General features: G+C 44.8%; 1 protein-coding gene across 4 annotated transcripts in view; it reads right to left on the minus strand.

The window, feature by feature from the left end:
* Positions 1-25,430, minus strand: part of kdm6ba (lysine (K)-specific demethylase 6B, a) — a 90,050-nt gene that overhangs the window by 1,984 nt on the left and 62,636 nt on the right. For 2 of the 4 annotated variants that reach the window (XM_080051645.1, XM_080051644.1), the window contains 19 exons: positions 12,554-12,640; positions 10,604-10,725; positions 10,048-10,171; positions 9,800-9,895; positions 9,400-9,682; positions 9,217-9,294; positions 8,817-8,984; positions 8,514-8,690; positions 7,863-8,396; positions 4,112-7,659; positions 3,710-3,836; positions 3,355-3,460; positions 2,077-2,282; positions 1,820-1,926; positions 1,658-1,726; positions 1,304-1,452; positions 1,099-1,213; positions 783-970; positions 530-671 (listed from right to left, as the gene is read on the minus strand). In XM_080051645.1, coding sequence (XP_079907771.1) covers positions 530-671; positions 783-970; positions 1,099-1,213; positions 1,304-1,452; positions 1,658-1,726; positions 1,820-1,926; positions 2,077-2,282; positions 3,355-3,460; positions 3,710-3,836; positions 4,112-7,659; positions 7,863-8,396; positions 8,514-8,690; positions 8,817-8,984; positions 9,217-9,294; positions 9,400-9,682; positions 9,800-9,895; positions 10,048-10,166 — 6,212 coding nt within the window. In that variant the 5' untranslated portion in view covers positions 10,167-10,171; positions 10,604-10,725; positions 12,554-12,640. Of the gene's footprint in view, positions 1-529; positions 672-782; positions 971-1,098; positions 1,214-1,303; positions 1,453-1,657; positions 1,727-1,819; positions 1,927-2,076; positions 2,283-3,354; positions 3,461-3,709; positions 3,837-4,111; positions 7,660-7,862; positions 8,397-8,513; positions 8,691-8,816; positions 8,985-9,216; positions 9,295-9,399; positions 9,683-9,799; positions 9,896-10,047; positions 10,172-10,603; positions 10,726-12,553; positions 12,641-22,265; positions 22,652-25,430 lie in introns of those variants that run through there. The other 2 variants (XM_080051643.1, XM_080051646.1) reach the window with 2 other exon arrangements.

Below are 25,430 nucleotides of genomic sequence, written 5' to 3' on the forward strand. Positions count from 1 at the left end.
GTTCAATTACACATGAGGTGGGTTTTGTTGATTTTTTTAAGACCACGTGACCACCCAAAAGTTGTGTGGTTTGCCGAAAATCACGTCAATCAAAAAAATGTAAAATTTAAAAATTAAACAAAATAATAAAAAAAATACGCCGGCTATGTCAGCGACAGAACAGTTAGTGGCGTTTGGTGCGCAGAATCAAGGTCTACTATAGACTACTGACGAAAATCACACAACACATTGCATCTATTTATTAACAATATTTAATAATTTTCTAATTTATTTAATTTTGACGATTTTTAGAAATATTCGTTGGTTTGTAAGCGCTAAGGGAGCATGTTTAAATAAAACCTGTGAACCTTAACTTTTAAATGTATTTTATTTCATGTTTCTATGTGCTACACAGGCTTAGATATTAAGGTTTTGGTAGACTTGACAATTCGTACAATTTTTTCAGAAAACCCTCAGGCATTAAGGACATGCATCCTAGATCGCCATAGTCATCAATGGGCTAACTAATAAAGTAATAGTCTGTACTCACTTTATCATCTGGTAGGTGTCTAAGTCTGTGACCTTGACAGTGCGGGCCACATTCCAGGACACATGAATCATGGGAACAATGGATTTGACCTTCTTTACTTCATTCCACTCAAACCTCTCCAGCGCCAGCTGGTACTGGTAAGCTGCAGATACACATGACACAATGTTAAAGAACTACTGAATACTGGCCCACAAAATATTTGAACTATTGTTGAAATAGTCTGTATATGGTCAGTAGATGGTGCACTCCTTACCACTGAGAGGTCCAACATTCCAGGCGATGTTGTTGCACCAGCCAACAGCCTGAACCCAGTGGACAGTTCCAGCGTTGATCCACACCAGGTCTCCAGGTCGCTGGATGAAGCGGTACACAGGGATGTTTGCCTTGTAGAGGTCCTCTAACACAGGCCACCAGGACCCTGTCAGATAGTCCACTCCATGCCTGAACACATACAAGGGAACAAAGTAGTTACAGCCTTGTTCACAACCTGTGTAAATTACCAAAATTCCTAAAATGTAAATACAAACTGAACGATGTTGGCGTGCATTCTCAGATATCAGTCAACTCACTTTTCACAGAAGTCACTGATGGCTTGCCAGTAGTTCTCATGGACAGAGAACCACTCACAGTCTCCAGGGCCGATGTTGATGTTCACAGAGCAAAAGTTGTTGTTCTCCTGGTGACCTGTTGAATAAGGACATAATATCTTCTGTCATATACACAATGGCAATACTTGTGTTCCACCCATTACAGACGTAAGGGAGTGTCCTTTACCTGGCGTTCGGCTCCCTGGAACCTTCATGTAGAGCTGGACAGTGTTCATGCCTAAGATGGTGTGCCCCACGTGGCTCAGCATGTTCCCAGTGGATGCTACACGCATAAATGCTGGCAGCTTCTGCAACTCCTGCAACTGAGACTTCCACCTGAGCAGAGACAGGAGATATGCGCTTTATCAACCTCCATCTTCAGTAATACATGCATATTAGCTGCATGTAGTATACATAAACGGATGCAATGCAAAAGAGCTTTTATTACTTTCAGGCTGCAGTATAGAGACATGACCACAAGAGGGCAGTGCATGCAATGGAGAACATTATTGTCTGAGGGTGACACGTAAAAGCTGCTCACCTTTTGGGATCTGAGAGGTCAATGTTGGTTCCAAACTTAATTATCTTCCCCACTGGTTTCTGCTCAGTGCTAAAGAAAAATTAAAACATTAAAGAATTACAAAAAATGTCAAACCACTAGAGAGTGTTTTAGTTTACACTTTGGTCTTAACACTATCCTTACCTGCTACTTTCTTTAGAGCTGTCCTTGACAGGAGTTTCAGTACTGTTGGATGGCTTCTTCTCCTTCTCATCATCTTCATCATCCTCCTCATCACTGCCCTTCTCCTCCTGAAACCACAGATCAGTATATGTTTATCAGCTTGATTGTAGCACACAATGCAGAACATGGACATCCTGAACCTCCTTAATATAATGTATAAGCACATAACTGAAATATACAGTATATGACAATGAAGAGAAGTAGTAGAAAATATTGACCTGTAAACTCTCTTGGAAGCTGGAGGCCTGGTACTGGGCATACTTGGCGATGGTGGTGTGGGAGCGGCTGCTCTCACAAGGCCATGTTTGACCCGTCCCACTGGGGTCCCAGTTCTCATCTGCAGGCTGCTGCACCTGAGTCCTGACCTCCACTGCCTGCTCTGCATTAGCTTCCACCAGTGACTTTGTAGAAAACAGCCCCAGGTCTAATAAAAAAAATGTATGAAAACATTAGGTACACCATTTTTTTAACTAGTTATGCTAATTCAGGGGTTTCAAAACTACGGACCCTTTTTATTGGCCGCGGCCAATTTTAAAAATATAATGTAATACGGCCCTTTAAATTTATTTATTTATTTTTATTTTTTTGTTAACCCACTAGTGCAGGGGTGTCAAAACTGATTGATTGGCCCGTGGCACATTTAAAAAATATAATGTAATATGGCCCTTTTAGTTTTTAAATAATTTAAATGTATTCATTATATTACAAAGAAATATGTCCCATAAAAGAAAAAGAGCGGTCCAAGCCCATCCCAGAGGACCCTGCATAATATTTTATTTTAAATTAATATTATTATGGAAAATCCATGTGTCCTTCTTCAATAGCTTGTAATTCATCTGACAGTGTCTCCAAATAATTTTTCCACACTAAATTCTTCAGATTAAGCCTCTTAATTTTCCTCTCTAAGTGAACCAGATTCATGCATTTCACTTTAAAAAGTTAAAAAAAAATCTCCCGAGGAGGGTCGGGATCTCGGCTGGCTACTATTTTCACCCAGCTGGACATTGGAGGCAATAGCAGAAACACTGTGTGTCTGAAGACAAAACTATAGTCAATGATTTGGGCAGTGCTAACATTGGAGAGGGCCCCATAATCAAATTCTGCTTCGGCCGGCCCTGAGGTTGAAGTGTGTGTTTTAATTTGCAAGGAAAGTGTTGCCTTGAAGAAGGATTACAATTTACGAAGACACTATGAAACTAAAGATCAGAGCAGCTACATGTCCTGATAAATGTGTTATTTTTGTCCTAGTGGCCCGGCACCTTCGTAGATTTTTCTGTATGTGGCCCTCAATGAAAAAAGTTTGGACACCCCTGTGCTAATTGCTTAGAATATAGAACATTAGTGATAATGCAAATATAATACATATCTGTCTGTAACTAATTAGCTAAAATCTTTGGAAAAACTATTTTAGTAGCTACGCGTTTAGATTCACAAGGTTTTCTATCCAGAAGTTCATACCATTAGTTTGGCATGTAAATCAGTCACTGTAAACTTACTGAGTCGTAGAGATCCAGCCAGGCCTCTGATGACAGTGACAGGATTCTTGGGGTCTGTACAGAACTGCAGCAGCACAGGGGACAAGGCATCCCTCTTACTCTCCAACTACAGAGAGCAAAAACAGTCAAGTCAGTGCATTGTAACAAACTGTTTCAGCTTCTTTGTCTTAATGCACAATTAATCACCATAAGAGAGCAGCACAGGCATGTTGTATCTAATGTCTATAGCATACACTACAACATCAATATCATTTATGTGCTTCTGATCCAACATTTAAGTTGATTTATATTCATACTTTAAGCTATTTTCTCTATTTAACATCATTGATAAAATGCAGTGAACATAGTTACGTACATAGATGCTTGGTGTAGGAGGGTTGAGTTTCTCTCTTGGAAGTGGTTCCTCTGAAGTCATGATGGGCTTGACTGAGAAGGCTGGGAGTAAGTAAGATTCTCTAAACTTCCCTTTCACTCTGGCTCCCCTTGAACAGAAACAAATAAAGTTTTATGTTGCCAGATGCTAACATGAAGACTCAAAACATCTTTTTTGTTGCCACTGTGCTCATGAGCTACCTGGTTGGTTATTTGTCTTTGCGCAACACAAATATTACTACGACCTCACTCTGCAGTTTTCATAGATATATATATCTGGATAATACAAAATACCTTTAGCGTTCATGAATCCCTGAGTTATGCAAAAAGGCACAGTAAAGTTTCACTCAAACAGCAGAAATGTCCTTCTCAACAGGGCACTTACTTGCACGACCTGATTATCTCACTGGCAGAGTTCTTGATGCTGATTTCCTCCAGTGGGATCCTCTTTTCCTCCACCTCAGAGGCAATGAATGTCTCCCTGTCCCCACTCTCCACTTTGATCAGACGGATTTTCAGCTCCTTTGGTGGCCCATCTGACAGTGCCTTTAGTTTCAAGAAGTCAGTTGAAACTAAAGATGAACCAGATTCTGGGCCTTGTTTGTGATCAGACCTTTCTGCAGAACTTCTCGAGGTCCATTCTGAATGCTCCCCATCACTGGAGGAGCTGCCACTGGAAACTTCCTTGAGTTTATTTTTATCCGTGTCATAATGATTCTTCTCAGACCCGTCCTTGCTCTGGAGGTTGAGGTCACCAAGAATTCTGCGATCCTTCTTCTTCTCCTTGTGCCGCTTGTGGCTAGTGCTGGATTGAGCGGAAGAAGATGATGACGATGACGAGGAGGAGTATGAGGAGGAGAAGACAATCCCTTCTCTCTTTTCTCTATGCTTCTTTTCTTTCCTGTCCTCATGCCTTCTGCTGCTGCTGTGTCCATGCTTTCGCTTCTTCTCTCTATCTCTGTCCTTGCTTCTGTCTTTCTCTCTGTGTTCCTTTACCTTTTCAGGTTTTTGCCTGTCCTCCACTTTGCTATGGCCATCAGGTTTATCAAGGGAGTTCTTGTTAGGAAGTGACTGTCGACTAAGCAGGACCTCGCAGCTCTTTCCCAGCTCTGCCAGAGAAGATTCAGAGATGGTCGTCAGAATTGGCTCCTCCTTGACCACCTTCATAGGACTTATGGTAGGGAGCCTCTCCTTTTTGGTAGAGTAGATTTTTTCCTCCGTTTCCTCCCAGACATCAGCTTCCTCTACTTTCAGTTTCTTGTCCTCCAGCAGAGGAGGAGGGGAGGATTTTAAAGGAGGGACAGCTGGACTGAATGGTGGATTGGTAGAATCTGATGTGGGAGAACTGCCTTGCTGCTGGCGGCAGATGTCAGGGCCCAATGACAGGGAAGAGGAATATTTGACACCGACTAACGCTGATGGAGGGGGTCTCCCAAAAGGCCCACCACGGTACGCATACTTTTGGCTCTCTAGGACTGTTGCTAGGGACTTGAACATGCTGTTTACACCTGTTTGGTGGAGGTGGGGTCTTTGGGGTGGTGGGGAGCAAGATGGGGTCTCAGAATCTTCTTCATCGTCGTCCTCCTCCGCTTCACTTTTAGTCTGCACAGGGAGACCATAAAGTTTAGCCAAGTCACTGTGGCGGTAGTTGGTGTTACCGACTCCCATTCCCATTTCTATTGGCTGTTTAGGGTTAAAAGGGACATTTGGAGAATGTTTAAGGTGGTCCTCATCCTCCTCATTTAGAGAAGATGTTCGACTGCAAGGGGATGCGAGAGAGCCTTGGCGGCTGAGCACTGGAGGGCTAGCATGTGGATTGGATACAAAATCCTCCTGGTTGGACTGATGCTTGGTTGCTGGGATGAGGTCTGGGGCACACAGGTAACTTTTGATTGGCTGGACACTTGGAGAAAAGCTGTGAAGACGACCTGTGGATCCAGCCTTTTCACTGTTAAACATCTCCTCTTCATTTTTGATGGATTCATCCAGCATGGCCATAATGTTAGCCAAACCATCAGGGAGCAGTGTGGTCATCTCTGAGGGCTCTTCCTCAAACTGAGCACTATCAGAGTCAGCACTGCAGTTGCTGGCCTTTTCAAAACCACTTCCAGAGACCTGCTTGTTGAGAATTCCCCTGGTGGTGCCTGACGATAAAGTTGGCGGTGGAAGGTTTTCTCTGGGAAAAGCCTGATACAGTTTGGGGGGCTCTCTAAGTGCCATGGGAGGGAGAGAGTGTTGACTGCGGCCTCTCTCCCTGACTGAGTCTTTGGATTGGTTGGGTGCGGCTTGCATTGCCGGGGGCTTGTTGGGGTATACCGACTGGTTCGTCCCTGAGGTATTGTAAGTTGAAGAGGGACTGAAAGTTGGCCCGCCATTGTTGCTCCACATCTCCCTCTGCCTTTGTTTTTCTCTGGCATAGTCTGTCTGAGGTTGAAGAGGTGGCGGCCGCAGCCTTTCTACAGGAGTAGCGATAGTAGGGGTCTGTACGCCACCACGGCTTAGCCAGGGGTAGGGGGGGGAAGCCTGCGAGTTGGGAGGTGATGGACTTGAGAGAGGTGCAGTGACAGATGAGCGACGAGGAGGAGGAGGTGTTAGAGAAGTGTTGCCAGAGAGCAGTCTCTCCAGATTTTCAATCGCAGTCTGCTCTTTGCCTTTTCCACCACACAGTTCCTCCTCCCTCTTCCACTCCATTCTCTTTCTCTCCTCCACCCAGAGTTTTTTCCTTTCTTCTTCCTGTCTCTCTAGTTCTTTCTTCTTTCTCTCACTCTCCTGTCTCTCGGCTTCTCTCCTCTTCCTCTCCTCCTCTTGCCTCTCCCACTCTCTCCTCTTCCTTTCTTTCTTCTCCCATTCTTTCCTTCTCCTGTCCTCTTCCTGTCTCTCCGATTCTCTCTTCCTGAGCTCCTCCTCCAGTCTCTCTGCCTCTCTCCTCCTCCTCTCCTCTTCTTGCCGGTCCAGTTCTCTCTTTCTCCTCTCCTCTTCCTTCTTTTCAAGCTCTTTCCTCTTCCTCTCCTCGTCCCTCTTCTGTCTCACCTCCCACTCTTTCCTACGCCTCTCCTCCTCTCTCATTTTTTTCTCATGCTCCTCTTTGTCCCTTTTCCTCCTTTCTTCAGCTTGCATGTGACCCTGTAGCTCTGCATCAAGCTTGTCTAGAGCCTCTTCGATGGACTGAGGAGCAGAGGTTGGAGCTGGTGGACGAATGTGGCTGTGAGAGTAAGCCTGTGTGGAGGCAGAGTCGGGCTGATGACCCAGTTTGGAGGAGGAGGCTGGCCTGGATGGCTGATAGTCTGAGTTGACAGTGGAGCGAGGAGTTGGGTAGTATGTAGTAGGAGAGTTAGCAAGAGGATTTGAAGCTCTACTTGTAATCACACTTTCCCCGGCTCTCTGGTGCCTTGAGGAGGAAAATGCTGGAGGTTGCTCCAGCTCAGCCTGAGTGTAGTATGTCTTCCCCTTCATGGGCTGGGACTTGGCTGCTCCCTGTTGTTGTGGTCGGGGCAATCCCTGTTGGTAAGGCTGGCTGGCAGGTTGACCTCTCTGACTTCTTTGCTGCAGCAGAGCATCCAGTGGAGAGGTGGGTATAGTCACACTGTGGGTGGAGGTTTGGGATGCTGGCTCTCTTCCTCTCTGACAACTGTTATTACTGCTGCCATTGTTCACAGGGTAACCAGCAGGGAGCGACGTGGTCACCGTGGAGACACCAGCCATAGTAACACTTCTAGAGCTGCTGCTGTTGCTATATCCACTGATGGAGCAGGGGGCCTGGGATATGGGGAGATTTTGGGTGATTACAGGTGTTCGAGTTGAGTTGGTTGGGGGCAGAGGAGGGCTCACATGATGGTGATGCTGGGAGGGACCTAAAACCCGACTATCTATGACCTGATTGTGGCTCTGCTGGCGCTGAGGTAGCAGTCCTGGGGGCCTGTAGATTGCAGATTCCTGAAGAGACACATACAGAACAATTTTTTATTAATTAATCAATGATTACTACCTTAACAACTGTAGCTCGGTTAACATGCTAATTGTAAGCCTGGTTATTTCAAAGTAAAAGTAGTTACTGATTTATATCATATTACCATAACACTTCAGAACTGCAGAAGAATTGATAGAACTGAGCTACTGCACAAATGACTTGTACTCACTAGTGAATGACTGCTGGGCCTGCTCTGGTATCTCCAGACCTCATGGGGCCCACTTTGCTGTTGCTGTGGGACTGAAGAGCTGCTTGCAGCAGGACGTGGTGGAGGGGCCCCCGGGTGCCCCAGACCTGGATGAGGCTGGAAGTGGCTGTAAGGCACACTGCTGCTGCTGGTTGCAGGAGGGTTTGCTGGTGACGACTGGCCATGGAGATGTTGATCTCTGTCTCCCCTTGTTGGGGTTGACGGTTGAGAGGTAGCATGGCTGCTACCTTGGCCCCCAATAAGAGGGCCCCTCTGGTTGTGACGACCATGGGGCTCCATGGTCTGGCAGGGTGGAGCGTGCCCTATTTTGGAGCTGGGGCTGGGGTAGGAGGATTGAGGGGACCGCTGGTTAACAGCCTGAGGTTGGAATGTGTCTTTCTTGAGCTGAGGAGCACATCCCTGGTTGTAGCTTCCTGAAGAGGAGTTTGATGGAGGGTAGAGGTTCGAAGGGGTGGAGGACACAGGGGAGCCCTTTTGGGTGTAGCTTCCCATTCCCTAAACATTACAACAGAGGATGATTAGACTTATATAAAACAATACTCTACATTAGGTTAGCCCATGCATTGGGGTGAAAGAAAATGTATTCCCATGGATATTGACTACTGTTCGGACCTGAAACTGCTGCAATGGTGGATTTTTTCGGTCAGAGGTCTGAGGCTGCCAGGGAGTGCTGTTGTTCTTGTGAAGGGGGTTCCAGAAGGCAGGTTTTGGAGGGAGTTGGTGGACCGACGACTGGTGCTGAGATGACTGGCCAGGACCAGGGAAACGCTGCAATCCAGGATGGGATACCTGCAGGAGGAAGGAGTAGGACATTACAATATGTACCAACAAAAAAAATCTAGAACTGAGAAAATAAATTGCAGCTCATTTTGACTGTTTTGGTATAACAGAAACACATTTGTTTGTTGCTGATACCTGATCCGAACTCTTTTTCCTCTTGGGGCTGGGACAGTCCTCGGTAGCTGGGCGGGAGGACTGGTGCAGTGATGGTGGAGGAGTGTGCTGGATAACAGAGTGCTCTCCCAATGGAGGGCCCTGTCTCTTCAGCTGACCCCCTGGCATCTTTCCTGGGTAGCCCCTCTGCTGTGAAAATAAAAATAAATTGTGGCAGATGAAGACAACCAGTGCACCTATTGCAGACTCAGTTCAAAAATATTCCATTGCTAAAATGTTCTGCCAATAGCGTGGTGGCATGTAGCTTTGAATGGAGTATGTCTTTCATCCTTTGGTTGCAGCAGAAATGACTGCCAGAATAGGGTCTGTTCTTTGTCTTTAAGGATGATGAAACAATATTTGCCAATTAGAGGGCTCCTACCTGATGCACCTGAGCCCACATCTCATCTCCCAGCAATTGTGGACCCCGGGGAACATGCTGCTCCTGAGGACCCCCAAACTAAAACAGATAACAGACAACAGAAACCGTGAACATCCATGAAAAAAACTGTTTAACTCGGATGCACACATTTGCCATGAAATGACCTTTAGCTTTGTTACTCACCTTCAGCAGTTGGTTTGGCCTGCTGGGGGGATGATGGGGATTGGGGTGAGGTCCCCCACTACCTGCATAGCCTCCATTATGTAGACGAAGTGAGTGCTCATTGGGCAGGGGCACACCAGGATGTGCTTGAGGAGGGAGGTGGGAGTCATACAGCTGACCTAGTTGCTCCCATGCTCTGTGGGGAGGTGGAGGATGAAGATGGTGAGGAGGTCTCTGCTGCTCCCTCTGTAGACTTTGTAACATTGGCTGAGGGAGGTCAAGCTTCTCACCTCCTCGCATGGGCCTGCACCAACCAAAAAAAAAGGACGCCAACTTGTTTCATTGTGCCATTTTCTGTTAATGAAGAACTCTCTGCTGTCTAAGTTTAGTTATTTCCCTGATGATTTTATCCATGACTTACCCATTACTGTAGAATTTACTGGGATGGTTCAGCCCACCCATAGGCCCAGGAGGTAGATGGGAAAGAAGCTGGTGTTGATTCATGCCAGGCGAACATCTGATGAGGAATAAACAAAGCACACAGAAGATGAATTTTAGCAAATCTTTTCACACAGGACTTAAAGGTTTGAATGACTGCTAAACCTGATGGATTTAAATCATTAAAAGATTTGTAAAAGTGTGTTGGTAAGTGTTGTCTTGGCTACAGACCTGGCAGGTGGCTGCCAGGCGCGGCCGCCCACGGGAGCCCATGGTCCCCTGTTGAGTCCGTCCAGAGGGAAGGAATCCCGTGTGCCACGCCCACCAAACTGCTCTACTGCGTGATGCATCCAGCCTGTGGATGGTAGTTATAGTTATTATAACTAGCATTTATTTACAGTACATCAAAAAAACACATGTAAAATCATGATGAAAAGTTATATACTAAAAGAAGTATGATCTCCTTAATATTATGGCAACCATGGTGGGTTTGTGGTCAAATTACAGACTTGTCATTATGCAATAAATACCAGGGATTGACTTCTTGTCTCAATTGCACTGAAATTGTTAGTAAGCCCATCACTATTACAGGCCGTAACTCATTGATTGTTATGCAGAAATGTAAAAACTAAAATGTTCGTACCTCTACTTTTAATTTACATATATAAAATAAAAAAGATTAATATTTATTCAAAATATCATGCTTTAATTTAAACAATATTCCCACATGTTTTGCTCCACATTTCTACAAACTGCTGGTACTAACTGTTTTAATGCTCATACTCACCAGACTATCTGTGTCTGTGAAGCCCTCCACTGCAGCACAGAGAGGGCCTCACTGCAATACTGAGAATATCTGTACTGTCGAGGTCCTCAGGCTTTAGCACCAAGAACTCACACGCCTTTTAGCTGCAGAGAGAGAGAGAGAAGAATAGGAGAGGCACTGTAAGAATAAGTGAGACAGACACCCAGTGACAAGTCAATCAATGCCAGTAGGCCCTCTATTATACAGGCTAGTTGGTGTGTGTATGTGTGCCAGTTGGAGAGCTTTCCAGCAAAAAGGGGAGGTTATAAGTAGAATATAGGGCAAGTGAGAGCATATTGTGACTGCAGAGGCAACCTTAATCAAAACATCTATTTACTTGTATTTACATCTAATTTCAACACTGAATTTTCCTCAAACATTACAACAAACAACACAAGCATAACTTGAATTAGCTCAAAGTCTCAAACCATGATGGTTGTCTTTTGTCTTAAGCTGGCTGCTATGTATCAGTCAGCCTGTAGACGGCGCCAGTAAACCAGTCAATACAGGATTATTACTGAAGCCCAGATGGCTCAGTGGGGAGCTCACCTATGAGGACAGACCTGGGGTAACTGTAATCCTTACTATGGGCCTCCTGATAACAAGAGACAGAGGCCTTGGTCACATGCCAGGTGTGTGTGCTGTTGGATGCAATGCCAAGTGTGCAAGCTGCATGGTCGTGTCAGGCTCGGGCAGATTTAGTGCATGTGAGAGAGAATAGTGTGGTCTCTTAAGTGGATGATTGTGTGTGTGTGCTGCAGCGATCTGAAGGGTGTGTGTATAAAGTGTGCATGCCCAGTGGATACACTAAGGTTTAATCTCATTACAGCAGGCGTGATGGAGAGGGAGAGGGGGGCAGCAGCGACAGACGGTCTGAACAGGATGGAAGGATAGATTAAAGAGAAAAGATGGAGAAGAGCAAAGGGATGGAGGGAGGTGGAGTGGAGTGCCAGAGTGAGAGTAGGAACGGTGCCATGAAAACACCCACGCACCTTCCCACACACATACACAGAGACAACACAAAGGAAAGCCCCCGCCCCTCACTGCTTTCTAAAATATCGCATAAACACACAAAATAAAAAAGGGAAAGAAGGTGTCAAGATACAAAGAAGTCTGTGTTTCACAGTACCTGGATAAAAAGAAAAAACAAAAGAGATCTCCGACTAAATGTGAGAGGGATGTATTTGCACCTACACATTCCCCACTAATGTTAAAAACAGATGTAAACAAACATATACTTGCAGTGAAAAGTTAACAGATAAAATATCAGATTAAGTCTGAATTATCAGAAAACAGCAACATCCTGCATCAATCTCCTAATAACTCCACAAACACACACACACACACAACACTTTGAGAGTGTAAAATAAACAAGTTCAAATAAATTGCAGCTCCATTGTTTAAGACACTTTAATGAAACACTTTGAAGTCAGTGACAGTAATGTACTGTATAATGCATTAACTAGAGAGTAACAGACATGCACACAGAGGTTATGATTCATTTCTCTTACACAGCAATGCACTCCCAACAGGTTTCCTAAATTAGCTCTGGTCATACGCAGTCCTTCCTCCCACCAGTTCCTCTTCTCTTCCTTTCTTCCTCCCACCAACTCTGGATCCCTGTCTCTATTTAAAGCCCAGTAGTGGATATTTCAATTGCTGTACTCTTTTAGCTTATCAGGAGGAGGGTTATACAGTGAAACACACACACACACACACACACACACACACACACACACACACACACACACACACACACACACACACACACACACACACAGTCCTCTATCTCTTTCCTTCTGTCTCACAGGGATCATCGTCCACCAGTTTCTGCTGCTATGAGAAGATAGGCTGGCGTTAACTGTCGAGACTGCACATGACATGTTAAAGACACAATACAACCACAAAGACACACACTCATGCTGAGCGTACCTTTTAGAGTAGCACCGAGTTATTGATTCACAGTTGTGTTAAGTCTCAGCTTCAGCTGCCAATCATCTCTCTGGGGTCTCCTCAACTCTGAAAGACAGAAGACAAAGACATCCATGTCAAGCTGTCATAGAAACAACATGAAGCCACACTAAACACAATACTCAGAGTTATGATCTAAACTGTCACAAACGTAAAGCCTAAAAGAAAATGATATCATACAGGGCTGAGGGTGGTCTTTGCTTTCAATATAAACTGACAACCTCTTTGTCCTGCTGCTGCTGCTCTCTTCTGACTATCAAAACAGCAAAACGTCACAACCCCCCCCCCCCCCCCCGGTTTCCTGACTTCTGAGGTGACGACAGTTTCAGAGCAGTGAGGAAAACTTTTGGATGGGTAAGAGGCAAAGGGCTAAACCAGTGGGGAGGCTGACACAATGGGAGAGAGGGGGGCTCTTGTTAGCTCACTCTCTCTTGCTCTTCTCACACAGACACAATGGAGAGACTTACTGTGTAGTCTAACAGGCCAGCAGACACACAACACAAACAAGGCTGATCTCTCTCTAACAGGAAGAGCCGGGCTAGCTAAAGTCAACTTTAGAGTAGGGCTGGGGAAATAATAAAACACATGATATTTTAGAGAAACGTTAGAGGGAAGGAGATGTTAGAACATTTAGAGAGACCAGAGTAGAAATCTAATAATACATCCTGTTGTGACTGGTGAGTGCAAGCAGGGACACAGAAGCTACGCTGTAATTACCACTTTTATAGAGGGTGTGTGTTTACGTCTGTTGTGACCAAACAGTCACAACCCAGCCCTGTCTATCACATTGCTCACAGACGCTCTACTAGCAGTGTGTGTGAGAAACGTGCTACTCTGAAAGCAGATAGTGTACACTGACGGCAGACAGTGTTACGTGCCAGCTCAGGTTCTATAAGATGATACCAAAGTAATGAAACGTGTTATACCAGCTTTATCAGTGCTTTATATGTACTGTATGTTTACGGGGGAGAAAATAGCGAGTGTTTGTGTTGGTCGGCGAACATTACACAAACAGTTTTTGGGGAACCCCCCCGATGACTCAGCGCCCTAGAAGAGGGCTTACCTCAAGCCGCTCGGCCTAAACTCCGCCCCCCCGGGACACCACTTACCGTCAAGTGACCGGGGGCGTGTTCCTGCGCCGTCACAGATGTGACAACAGCGGGAATTTCTCTGTTCGACTGTGATGCAATTTCTGCTTCCTATGCAGTGCGCCGCATGGTTTGACAGGTTATGTATAGACACACAAACAGGATGTGATGACGAGATGCGGGGGGTGGGGTTTCATGGCAGATAGAAGATTTCAAAACTACCAAACCACATGTTTATGAGAAATGATGAGGAAAAAACTCAACATGAACAATAATCTGATGATCACTTTCACGGAAAGCTGGAGGTAGTTTACTACTTCACCATCAGAAAAGTTAGAGTTGGCTGATAGAACAAACACGGAGCTTCAGTGGAAACGCTGAAAGTGCTTGAGTGCGATTGCTTTTTCATCTCACTTATACCTCAATTTAACCATTACAGGTTAAAGTCATTTCAGGACCATTGCTACCGTCTTGCTAGCCTGGCACCGCCCGCCTACCTACTTCCGCTCAATTTTAATTTCCCTTCAGTAGTATGTCTCGGTGTGCGGTATATTAGTGGGTTTTCTCCTGTAGATTTTTTACTGGTCCAATCAGCGAACAGAGGGAGTGGCTGAGAACAATGACATGCGCCAGTTTCAGAAGCCGGCGCATGACATACGTCACGACCAAACGTTATGTGATTGGTTGGCAGATCCAGAGTGGCACTGGGCAGATCCAATAGTTTTAAACTTCAACAGACACCCGCCTTCAAGTGAGTGAACGTTTGTCAATTGAGCGATTCCAGACCTTCTGTACAAATGAAATGAAGTACGATGGTCTGGTAGGACCAGGCTACCGTCTTGCTAGTCTCCGTTGCAAAAGTACACAGCTGATATATTTATCAATAATTCCCGAACAGATGACACAGTTCACTGTCACTTGCAAGAAATTCCCCCACGGCACATCTGGTTCAAGTGAAATCCCCCATTGACACCAACATCATACAGCTGTTCCTGTCAATGCCCACGCTGTCGTAGTCACAAAAGTAAGTGAAGTATTGAGTTAATAAGTAGGAAGGCTAGGCACATCAAACCTGTGTGAATCGTTGTCAACCGTACAAAACAAAAAGCTATTGAGAAAAAACTAAAAACAAAAACATTGTAATCTCACATGACTCACAAACCAAAGCTACTTGTTTGTGGCTGGACACGGGGGAAGCTGGGTTAGTCACTTGTATGAGATGGGGGGAAGAATTGGTTATAATTAAGATGTTCACAAGTCGCCTGTCTCTGTGCAGTAGCATTCATTTATTCACCCTCAATAGACCTAACAGAGAGAGGCACGGGTCTCACTACAGTCCTACACTGTAAAAGAATCCATCTGTACTAACTTGCTTTAATACAATTTCAAGATTGTTTAGCATGGAAGTGTTAATAAATGTTGTCTGGGAAAAGAGAAGCAGATAGACAGCGAAGTAGAAAGTTTACACTGGAGGTGATGAAGTGACCATATGAAAAACCAAAGAAGAGACCACTGAATACTAAACGCTTGAGGGGTTAATGGAATTTGACTGTTCTTGTAAAGTCACAGTAGATTTGCCTGATAAGAAATGTCCAGATATGGCTGGGAGAAATGGCAGATAACAGAAAGTAGAGGCAGGGAAACGTTCTGGCAGAGAATGACGGAAAGGCCATGTATAGTCCTGTCTCCCTTCTTCTCTCTCTCTCTCTCTCTCTGTTCTTGTTCCGTCCTCCCTCGCCCTCTCTACTCCATTTGGCCATTACATAATCTGTCCCAGATAGAAATCCTGTTGTAAAGGAAACACCATGCATTTTTCTCTCTCTCCCTCTCATACACACATCCACAGAGGAACAGGCAAGCCCTGCATCCGTCCTCTCCCACATAGTTGCCAGGCTCCGTGTGTTTGTGTGTGTGTGTGTGTGTGCATGTATGCGTGTGTGTTTATTTGTTTGTGCGTGTGCTAACGTCAGCATGTGCCGTTCCAAGACGGTGATGCGGGCTAACTTCATCACAAAAGTCAGACACTGTTCCAGACGGTACGCACAGGGCAGTGTGGGTCAGCCAGGGACAAAGCAGGCATACATTGTCCCTGCATTCAAGCATCTAACCTCAGTGATGGACCATTATCTCCTGCTAGCATCCATCTCAACATCACAAGCCGTCATCCAGGGGACAGAGCGCCAACTTAGCTCTTCATTCAGCTTCACCCAGGTCAACTACAGTCAGCACCAGCTCGCAAGCCAGCCATATCAGGCCAGATAAAGGCTTTGATTTATGTTACTTTGACATATCCAGGGTTGTATGTTCACTCCCTCACATCTGCTCTACATTCAGGCTTTGACACATACCTCTTTTCAACCGAGGCAGTGAAGGCCGCTTCAGAGCTGTTGCCCAATTGCGAACAAGTTATTTGTGTTTTCACAGCAAAATAACTAGCTCTCGGCCAGGAAAGATCGGTTCCAGAGCAGTACCAACTGTATGCTGGTCTAGAACCAAGAAACATTTATGTCAAGGGCAGGTTCTTGGCAGGATTACAGTGACCAACCGCTACCGCTAGCATTAGCTGGGAGGGTGATGTATAGAGTAATGAAGTTACATGGCTTTTAAGCCCATGGAAAAGCAAAATGGTTCTTAGATGGTTTCCAAGTTTAACCAACTGTGAACCGGCACTAGCACCAGCCCAGAACTAGAACCAGGTTTGCGTTGGTGGAAATGGGGTCACGGAGACAGGGTGATCAAAAACTTAATTTTCAACTTGTGCTGTGTTGATGCTTCTGATTTCAACAGTCAATAGATTTGGATACAACAAAGGAGTCAACCACCAACTGGGCGCGCCATGTGCGGTTTTGGCTGTTGGTGGTCAGCCTTTCAACGTACTGATTGGCTTGTCACCACCTCCTTTTCCTTTAGCTGATATTCTGATGAACCGCATCGGCTGCAAAGCATTATGATATGAAGACGTTTAGTTCCGGAACCCTCAGCGAGATACAGTTAGCCTTCAATTGAATCTGTTTGTGGAAAAAGAAACAGAACAAGGAGGGGGGGGGGGGGTGCTGGTAAAAACATGAGGCTCCTTTTGTCTCCTGCACCCACCACTCTGACATCTGGGCCTGTGACTGACAACAGACAACTGGGTTAGTGTTGTGCATCTCTTTTTTCTGTCTCTCTCACAAACACACACAAACACACACACACACACACACCAGATGCACGTGTGTGTGACGTTAAAAAGAAGGGGAACAGATCTCGAAGGGCAGAGGAAGCTGTCGTCACAACCACAGGAAGTAGGCCTCCCTGAGGGGTAGGGGTGTGTGTGTGTGTGTGTGTGTGTGTGTGTGTGTGTGTGTGTGTGTGTGTGTGTGTGTGTGTGTGTGTGTGTGTGTGTGTGTGTGTGTGTGTGTGTTTGAGATAGAGGCCTGGGAGAGGGGCTTGAAAGCTGAGGCTTCCTGCTGAAAAGATATAAACTGTATGTGTGTGTTTTAATGGGTCTGCCAAAGAGTAGATGAAAGTGGATGTGTGTATGTGAAACAAGGAAAGTTCATTTAAAAACATGGCCAGTTTCAGTCATGGCTCCTAAAATACACCTCAGACACACAGTCATCTTGTGTGAATGGCACGTGCTTACAACTCATGACTCACATTAGCCCAGACACACAAAAACAAGTCAAATCACTTGAAAGGTCAGTTTCTTGGCTCTGACCCGGTTTGCCCTCTTTTTAGCTTCTGGTAAAAGTTAATGACACAAATATGATGGCAGAGTGAGTGTGTGTGGGACATAACTCCTCCTACCAGTCACTTGTGTTCCGGCTCTATTCTCACAGAAACTTTTTCTTACAGAGGAAACATCAGTCTGAATTTCTAGACAAACCTCTGTACACGTTGCTCTGAATTCAGGTGTGTGTGTGTGTGTGTGTGTGTGTGTGTGTGTGTGTGTGTGTGTGTGTGTGTGTGTGTGTGTGTGTGTGTGTGTGTGTGTGTCATTGAAAAGTGACAAACCCATGATCTTCGTCGCTCTCGATTTCCACACTTGAGCAATCTCAAAAGCCCCCAAACGTTTTCTTTCATCACAATGCCCCTTTTCATAGGAATTGGCCTCAATATCTGAAGTGTAAAAACCCCCTCCCTCATATTGCTCTGTGTCTTTCCTACTGCCTCTATTCCACATCCAGGACCAACACAAACACAAACACACTCTGGCTAGCTCAGGAATGGACTAAACAAGACAAGAGACTCTGCTCCCTTGGAAACAGTTGCCAGGGGAACGTAGCGCGTCTCCACTAAGAGTTATCAAACTATCTGGATAGGCAGAGATATAGAAAGGGTCTATAGCTAAACTCATCAACATGTTTCCTGAGACCCAGGGCAGGCTGACATCACACACCATCCTCTTCCTCCCTGGACTCACAATATTATGTCTCATCAGCAGCCCCAGTCTGTGGTTCACAAAACAACATGGATGTATGTGAGTCAAATATGCATCAGAGTTAATGACTGCATACAGATGGCCGCACAAACCAGTTTAACTATCAGAACAAGCGTGACGCAAGCTGGCCGCTTTTGTTATGACTGCGCCGATTGCGTATTCAGTCCAGAGAATCCAAGGCCTGTTTAGAGATTCCACTAATACCAATGTTGTTTATCTTGTGCACAGAGCCCGCTGGCTTGCTGAGTTATCATTCATTTTGCCAGAGTGGTTGAGGAGGGGAAAAGTAGTCACATGAGGTGAGGGGAGGTATAAAAAAGGAAGGAAGAACATTCTTTCCAAGGTGGGACAGTGTGTGTAACTGTGTGTATAAGGCACACACCCACACACAAAGTGAGTAGGCCTGAACACACCCCTTCCACTGTGGCATCATCACTAGTGGCAAAAGGCCAGAGATAACAAAGAGGCGATGAACTCACAGGGAAAACTTTCCATTTTTCTCTCACTCAGCTGAATAAGCAAACGGGACGTAAACACCCTGTTATTCTCTGACAAAGCTTTACCCACCATTTCGCTAATATCAATGTTGATTCTATGTGGAAAATGTTGACATGTTTTCCCTAAGACTATTTGAAAATTGTAATCTCTGCTAACTCTCAGACCTCTGGACTGAATTATACTGATCTGTTGTTCCTTACTGTTCTCAGGTCCAGAAACAGGGAGCAAGACCACAGCTGCATGTTTGAGCATTATTTACAGTTTTGGATGTCAATGCCTTGTGGTTGGCTGGAAGTTTAGCAGAGGCCTACTGGTCCATAGACACTTATGAGAAATATGCTATGAGGACCATGAGCTAATCCATATGTTACAAAACAAAACAAAACAAAACAAAACATGTAAATGTATATTTAGAAGCCTTATTTTATTTTTTGTGTAATGTTATCGCCTCTTAGTACATTCACCCCATTGTATTATTTCTACAAGGACTTTTCCCCTCCATGATGATATTTTTCTCTTTTGTTTACTTTTTACAGGGACAGCGCGCAATTTAAAAACAATTGCACCAGAGTTAGCTTGTAGCACTGTTATGTTATAAAACTTTTTTCTGAGACCAACACATTGGCCTTCACATAAGGCGGAACCTTTAGAAGTCAATAGCTTTTTGCTTTCTTTCTTGGGCCTGGATCCTATTTTTAGAAAGCAGGGTCCACAGCAGGCAGTCTCACACTGCATGGTGGAATTCCACACTTGGTTAACTGAGTTTCTGCCCCCATTGGCCCGAACAAACTCTAAAACCTTCATGGGGACTAGCCTGGGGAGCTAAATTGTTTGCATGCACTGCAGGAGACTAAACCAACTGACAGGTATTCTAACTGGAGTACACAGGGCAAACTATCGGCACAAACATACTACTATAATGACTGTCTATCATGTAAATGAAGATCAACTTGAATAGTTATGATAATGCCTTGAAAGTTGAGGGGTTCGGCTGAAGTTAAGCGACAACATTACTCAGATGGTTCCCAACCACTGTGCCAGCTAAACAAAGTACTGGTGACCTGTTGGGGTGTGAGGGGAATGTTTGAGAAATTGTCAGCAGGGCAGATGTTGTCCTGCAACTATTCCCGCTTTCATGTTGTTGCTCTCTAGAGGAGAAATGACACCCTTTACTGGAAAGGCTGCAACAGCATGGTGTCACATCGACTTTTCATCAGCCAATCACTTCCCCCTATGAGTTTCCTTTTGACACACACACCGTTGTATTTTTTTTCAGATGTAGTCAAGAGTAGGAGATACCCAAAATCTGATGGGCTCACACACACACACACACACACACACACACACACACACACACACACACACACACACACACACCTCTTGTTTCATCACCATCAACTGTGGAAGTAGTGTTACATGAGTAAGCACTTTAAGCCAGCCAACTGACCTGTTTCCCAGCCCAGCCACACACATAGAAGGAAACGTCTTAATCAGATCAAATGAATCCTTTATTAGTTGGAGACCCCCTGTAATAGCCTACCATCATCACAACTAGCCTACATATGGGGAAAGGAGGGATGTGGTATGGATCGGCAAACTGTCCTGACACACACACTTTCTCCTCTTCCGTTTAACCAAGTTGTGTGACCGTGTGTGACTCACTAACCATTGTTGAGTAAGCAGCCATATTTCCACCGTCAGCTCTCTCTCCCTCCCTCCCTCCTAGCGCGTGTCTGTGTATCATTTCAATATTCCTCCTTGTTCGTCATCACTCGTAGTAAAATGGGCGGCGATTGTTCATTCAGTCTCTCTCTCACACACACACACACACACACACACACACACACACACACACACACACACACACACACACACACACACACACACACACACACACACACACACACACACACACACACACACACACACACACACACACACACCGATTGAGATCACGGGGGCGGGAGAGAGCTGAGGCTGCACACAGCCGGCCTAGAGAGTGTGTGTGTGGAGCGATTTGGAGCTCTAACTTTAACAACCGACATCAAACACAAACACAAAACGCGCCCCTGGTTTCCATGACAATCGATCTGATTGATCGGAAGTTAACCTTCAAAGGATGTTTTCCCCTCTTCTTATTCTTCGCGACCCCATGCCAGCACACTCCGCCTTTCCCGACCTGGGTTCGTTTATTGCGGGTAATAAAATTACAAATAGGCCCCCCAGCCGACCACAAATTCTCATCAACTGCTTGTCCGATGACCAGTGAAAAAAAGGTGCCGAGCGTTTAACGTCTGTGGGCGGTGAGGCAAACACCCACCAATATCAACAACTAGGCTATTTATTATAGGCTACTTCGAGAACACATCACCACGCCCCCAAATTACTAGACATGTCTGTATTTTACCCATCTTTGTGCGTAATATCGGAGCGAATTGCACCAAACGAACTGAAAGCGGCCAAAAAGTCAAATGTGCGCGCCAGCTGGCTGTGATGTGAGGTGTGGAGACATACTAAACCCAGCTGTCTCCCGTGAGCCTTATTAGTAACGTCATTGAGAGCGTGGAACAAGATAACAGCGTCATGTGTTTGAAAGTCAGAAAGTCACAATTGGTCAATGTAGACTGCTGTTCCCTCTTAAGGTTAAGGCTACTTATATAACTGATCACGTTGACCGACTGTGTGGTCAGCCGTTAATGCAGCAACTGCCCGTGGAATCCAGACCTAAAGGACAGCACCAAAACACCGCCCCTCCCCCCGAAACGAGAGGTGATGCAAATCACTTCCTTTCAATCTGGCTCTTTGTGTGCGTAAGGATTGACTGGGGGGTGGTGGGGGTGGCAGCTATCCATTCACTTTATACGGCTGCCGACCTCAGTGATCCTGCCCACCCCCCACTCCTGCAGAGCCATCTACACACACACACAATGGCGTGAGATCTCCTTACACAGGCATTTTCTCTCCATGTCCTCTACCTCTTCCCTTGCCATGGGATGATCAGCAGTTTTCAGGGCTACAATGACCAAAACCTAATGCAATATGAGGATTATGTCATTCTCCCCCTTTCATGAATAGACGTATTATGACGACTACTTTGTAGTCTAGCCAGGATCATTATCAGCCATCTGTATGGGCTACACTGAAACTTAAACATACATACCAAAAGATAGCTCTGCTTGGGACAACATTTCAAAAGTTGGGGGATTATTTGGGGGCATTTGACACAAAAAGAGCCCATGAACGCCACATTCACATCAAAGACAATTCACATAAAGTCAGATCCACGTGCACTGAATGATTAAACATGTCCGGTAAAGAAGATCAATCGAAGGTATTAAGAAAACAATTCGTCGAATCAAGAAAGACACGCGTGGGATTGTGGTTAAGATAAAGAACAGCAAAATTGCCCCCACCTCATCGATTACAGAAGATTTACATTAATATAGCTGGTCCTGAAATACAACACAGCCTTAAAATCAACATGAAAATACAATGGGAACATATGTAGTATAACTAGCCTAACTAATGAAACAACTCGACACATTGACTACAATAATGTGGAAACTTACTTTTTCATTCCCACTAACTTGTCTGCTTACAGCCAAAACACATTGTCTATTTGACTTTTAAAAGCCCCCCTTCACACAACAGCTCGTGCACTCACCGTTTATTGAAGTATTGTTAGATGCCTCCCGAAAATAAATAGGCTATTCCCAAAAAGAAATACGTATCCGGTTGGTTCCTTGGTGTCAACAGTGGCCTTTATAGTAGCCTACTCCTTCCTTGTATCCGCAAGTTTGGAGCCCCGAGTGTGCAGAGAAATTCCCGAGCAGCCGGCTGAGCGGAGAGCAGCTCCAGCCCTGTAATCCCTGTTAGTCTGCGTCGCTTCCTCTCGAATCAACCATGAAACTCGATCTGTCTGTCGGCCACAGAGCCTGTCTGATGAGCTTCTTCTTCTATATTCTTGTTAATATTCCGTTTGATGGCAGGCTTTTGCCGTGCAGCGACAGCCCGGCTCTCCGCGTCGAGCTCCTTTTCTCCACTGCCTCACACACACACACACACACACAGAAGCAGCCAGCCAGGCAGCGGGGATCGTATTGCGCTGATCTGTGTTTTAAAGGGACAGAGCCACGCACAGTCAAACACACGCACACGTGACGTCACCGCGCGGCCCCGGAATTCCCTGACAGCGCAAACTGGCACCGAGTCCAACTCCTGGTACCAGAGCCGCGCCACCGCCCCCTCCCGATAGCTTTATTCATTTGGTCCTTTCTTTCTTTCTTTCTTTCTTTTATTTCACGCCAGAGTTGGTTTTTGGCAGAATGGAGGTCGACTGTAAAGGGCGCCACAGCATATTTCCGTGTGAGCGCCTATTTTTGGATGAGGAAGAGTATTACCTCTGACGCCATACTACCACAGGAAGACAGATACAGTTGACACAGCGTTAGGATCGGATCAAAATGACTATAAATAGGTCCAGGTACTGGATACAGGCCATTAAAGTATGGAAATAAACTTATGACCGAGTTATAACCTCCACTGTATGTCTCTGTGTTTATAGATCTATCATACAAATCGCTTATGTTTACAGTGCACACACGTCTGTAGCCTAATTAAGGGTAAATTACATAGGGCATGTTCCCAAATAAAGAAAAACAAACTATGTCCCTATATTCAGACCATTAATCAACGTGAAAATGTATTATTTATGTTAGTTGCTCTATAAATAGCTTTATTAGTTAATGGTCTATAATTAACAGCCAACAATGCCTTTACAGTCTTAAACCAATGCTCAGATGTACCTTAAAGGTTTTAAAAGGAAAGTAGACTATTATTAATAGAATATCTTATGATGGGATATATAACCCACAGGGAGGTTTGTATAATACACCACTTGTATATGAACCGTACTACTGTATTGTTTATTATTAGACAGTGTAGTGTGTACAGTATGTCAACACCATAGACTGATAGGTGCATGCTGTAGGGCTTAGGGATCTAACTATTATTTATTATCACAATACAGTACGCATGCCTAAGACTATAAATAAAGCTAGAGTTATGAGGCTACTACATTTCTTGTCGCTGTCCAGTAGGTGACATTAACATCTTACATTTCGTGACCGTGCACACAAGAAGAATGATATGCTAGCAGCTATATGCTCGCAGGCAGCCAGTCAACACCCTGTGTGAGGTAAACAAGGCTTTGATAAACACAAATGGCTCCCTCCAAGGCCGGAAACAGTCTTCCAGCTTTACCTTCGCCAAAGTCACCATCCTGTACTCTGTAATATTGCCAAAGAGCCACATTGGTAAAACCAACACACACACACACACACACACACACACACACACACACACACACACACACACACACACACACACACACACACACACACACACACACACACACACACACACACACACACACACACACACACACACACACTATATTTAGAAAACACTGCCTCGGCAAGACAACAGGAGGCACATTTAGCCGACGCACGGAGGATTGGAGTGTGTCATAGCTGATGCTGAGACGGTGGCATAAGGATACGCACACATGCTTATTTATGGTCATAACCATTCTAAAAACAACAACATAATAACAGGAACCTTATTAAATCTCCCTCTGTGGCTGAATAAACCAGTGAAGCTAATGGTCTCTGAGCGTCTGTTCTCCTTTACACGACAGGTTACTCAGTATATGTTCAGATATGTGGAGGCATTTTTACTTCTCTTAATACTAAGTGAAGAGATGCGTACGTGAGGTAACTGTAAAGCCCTCGTGAAGTAAGTGCATGGCATGTTCAGTAGGCACCACCAGGGCGAATGTAAAGGCTATTGTCAAGTGACAATGAAGGTTCCATAATGTGTTTTGTGTTGAGAAAGAGGTGGGACGAAGCACAGTGGGGGTCTTTATGACGCTGGTAAGCAGTGGGCTTGTATGTGGATGTTTTGTTTTCTTTGTTATAAAAGCTATGTCTCAGTCTCTTGGGACAGATACAGTTCATACAGTACTGTACAGTGAACTGAACTGTACTGAAGAAAAGGTGTGTTGGCCATAATGGAAGCATGTGCAGCTGCTAGTGTGCCAGCAAAAGAGAAATACATCCAAATGGTAGTGCAAATAAGTCAAGAGGAATGATTGAATACTGGTTGCCAACAGTTACAGCACACAGTAAAACAAGTATGATATCTGTCTCAGGGCCCAAATGTACACAACTCTTTCAGAACTTACAAAACCACACACACGCACATACACACACAGACACACTTTCATTTCTAAGGAAAGGTAAGAGTGTAGTTGCTAATAGTGTCCTAGCATGTTACTATATTATATAGTAGGGGTGGGAATCTCTTGGCACCTCACGATTCGATTCCGAGGTCAACGATTCGATTCAAAATCGATTCTCAATGCAATTTATTTTTTACGTACATACCTATGTGTGATTTTCAAAAATATATTTATATACACATCTGAGTTTGCTACTCAGAGTTTGCTAATCACTTCCTACTTTTGTGATGATCATTAAATACAATCAACAGATGAATTACCTTCTATAATATTTTATTAGAGAAAAAGCTTTTCTTGTCACAAATATGACTTACTATGACCAGTGCAATAATCAATGCAGCTTGCATTTCAACACAATATGGAAGTATGTAAAAACTAAACCGATTCAGTTTCTACTCTTGTGAATCATGTTTCTATGGGATTTCTATACTATTATTTTCTATGTCATTTCAACACATTGTGCAAAAAATGATGGCTTGGAATTCAGCTCTCATACAAAAACGTAAACAGACACAAAGCCAGTGCAGG

The sequence above is a fragment of the Ammodytes marinus genome, assembly GCF_949987685.1.
Source record: "Ammodytes marinus genome assembly, chromosome: 23".
Taxonomy (NCBI): Eukaryota; Metazoa; Chordata; class Actinopteri; order Uranoscopiformes; family Ammodytidae; genus Ammodytes; species Ammodytes marinus.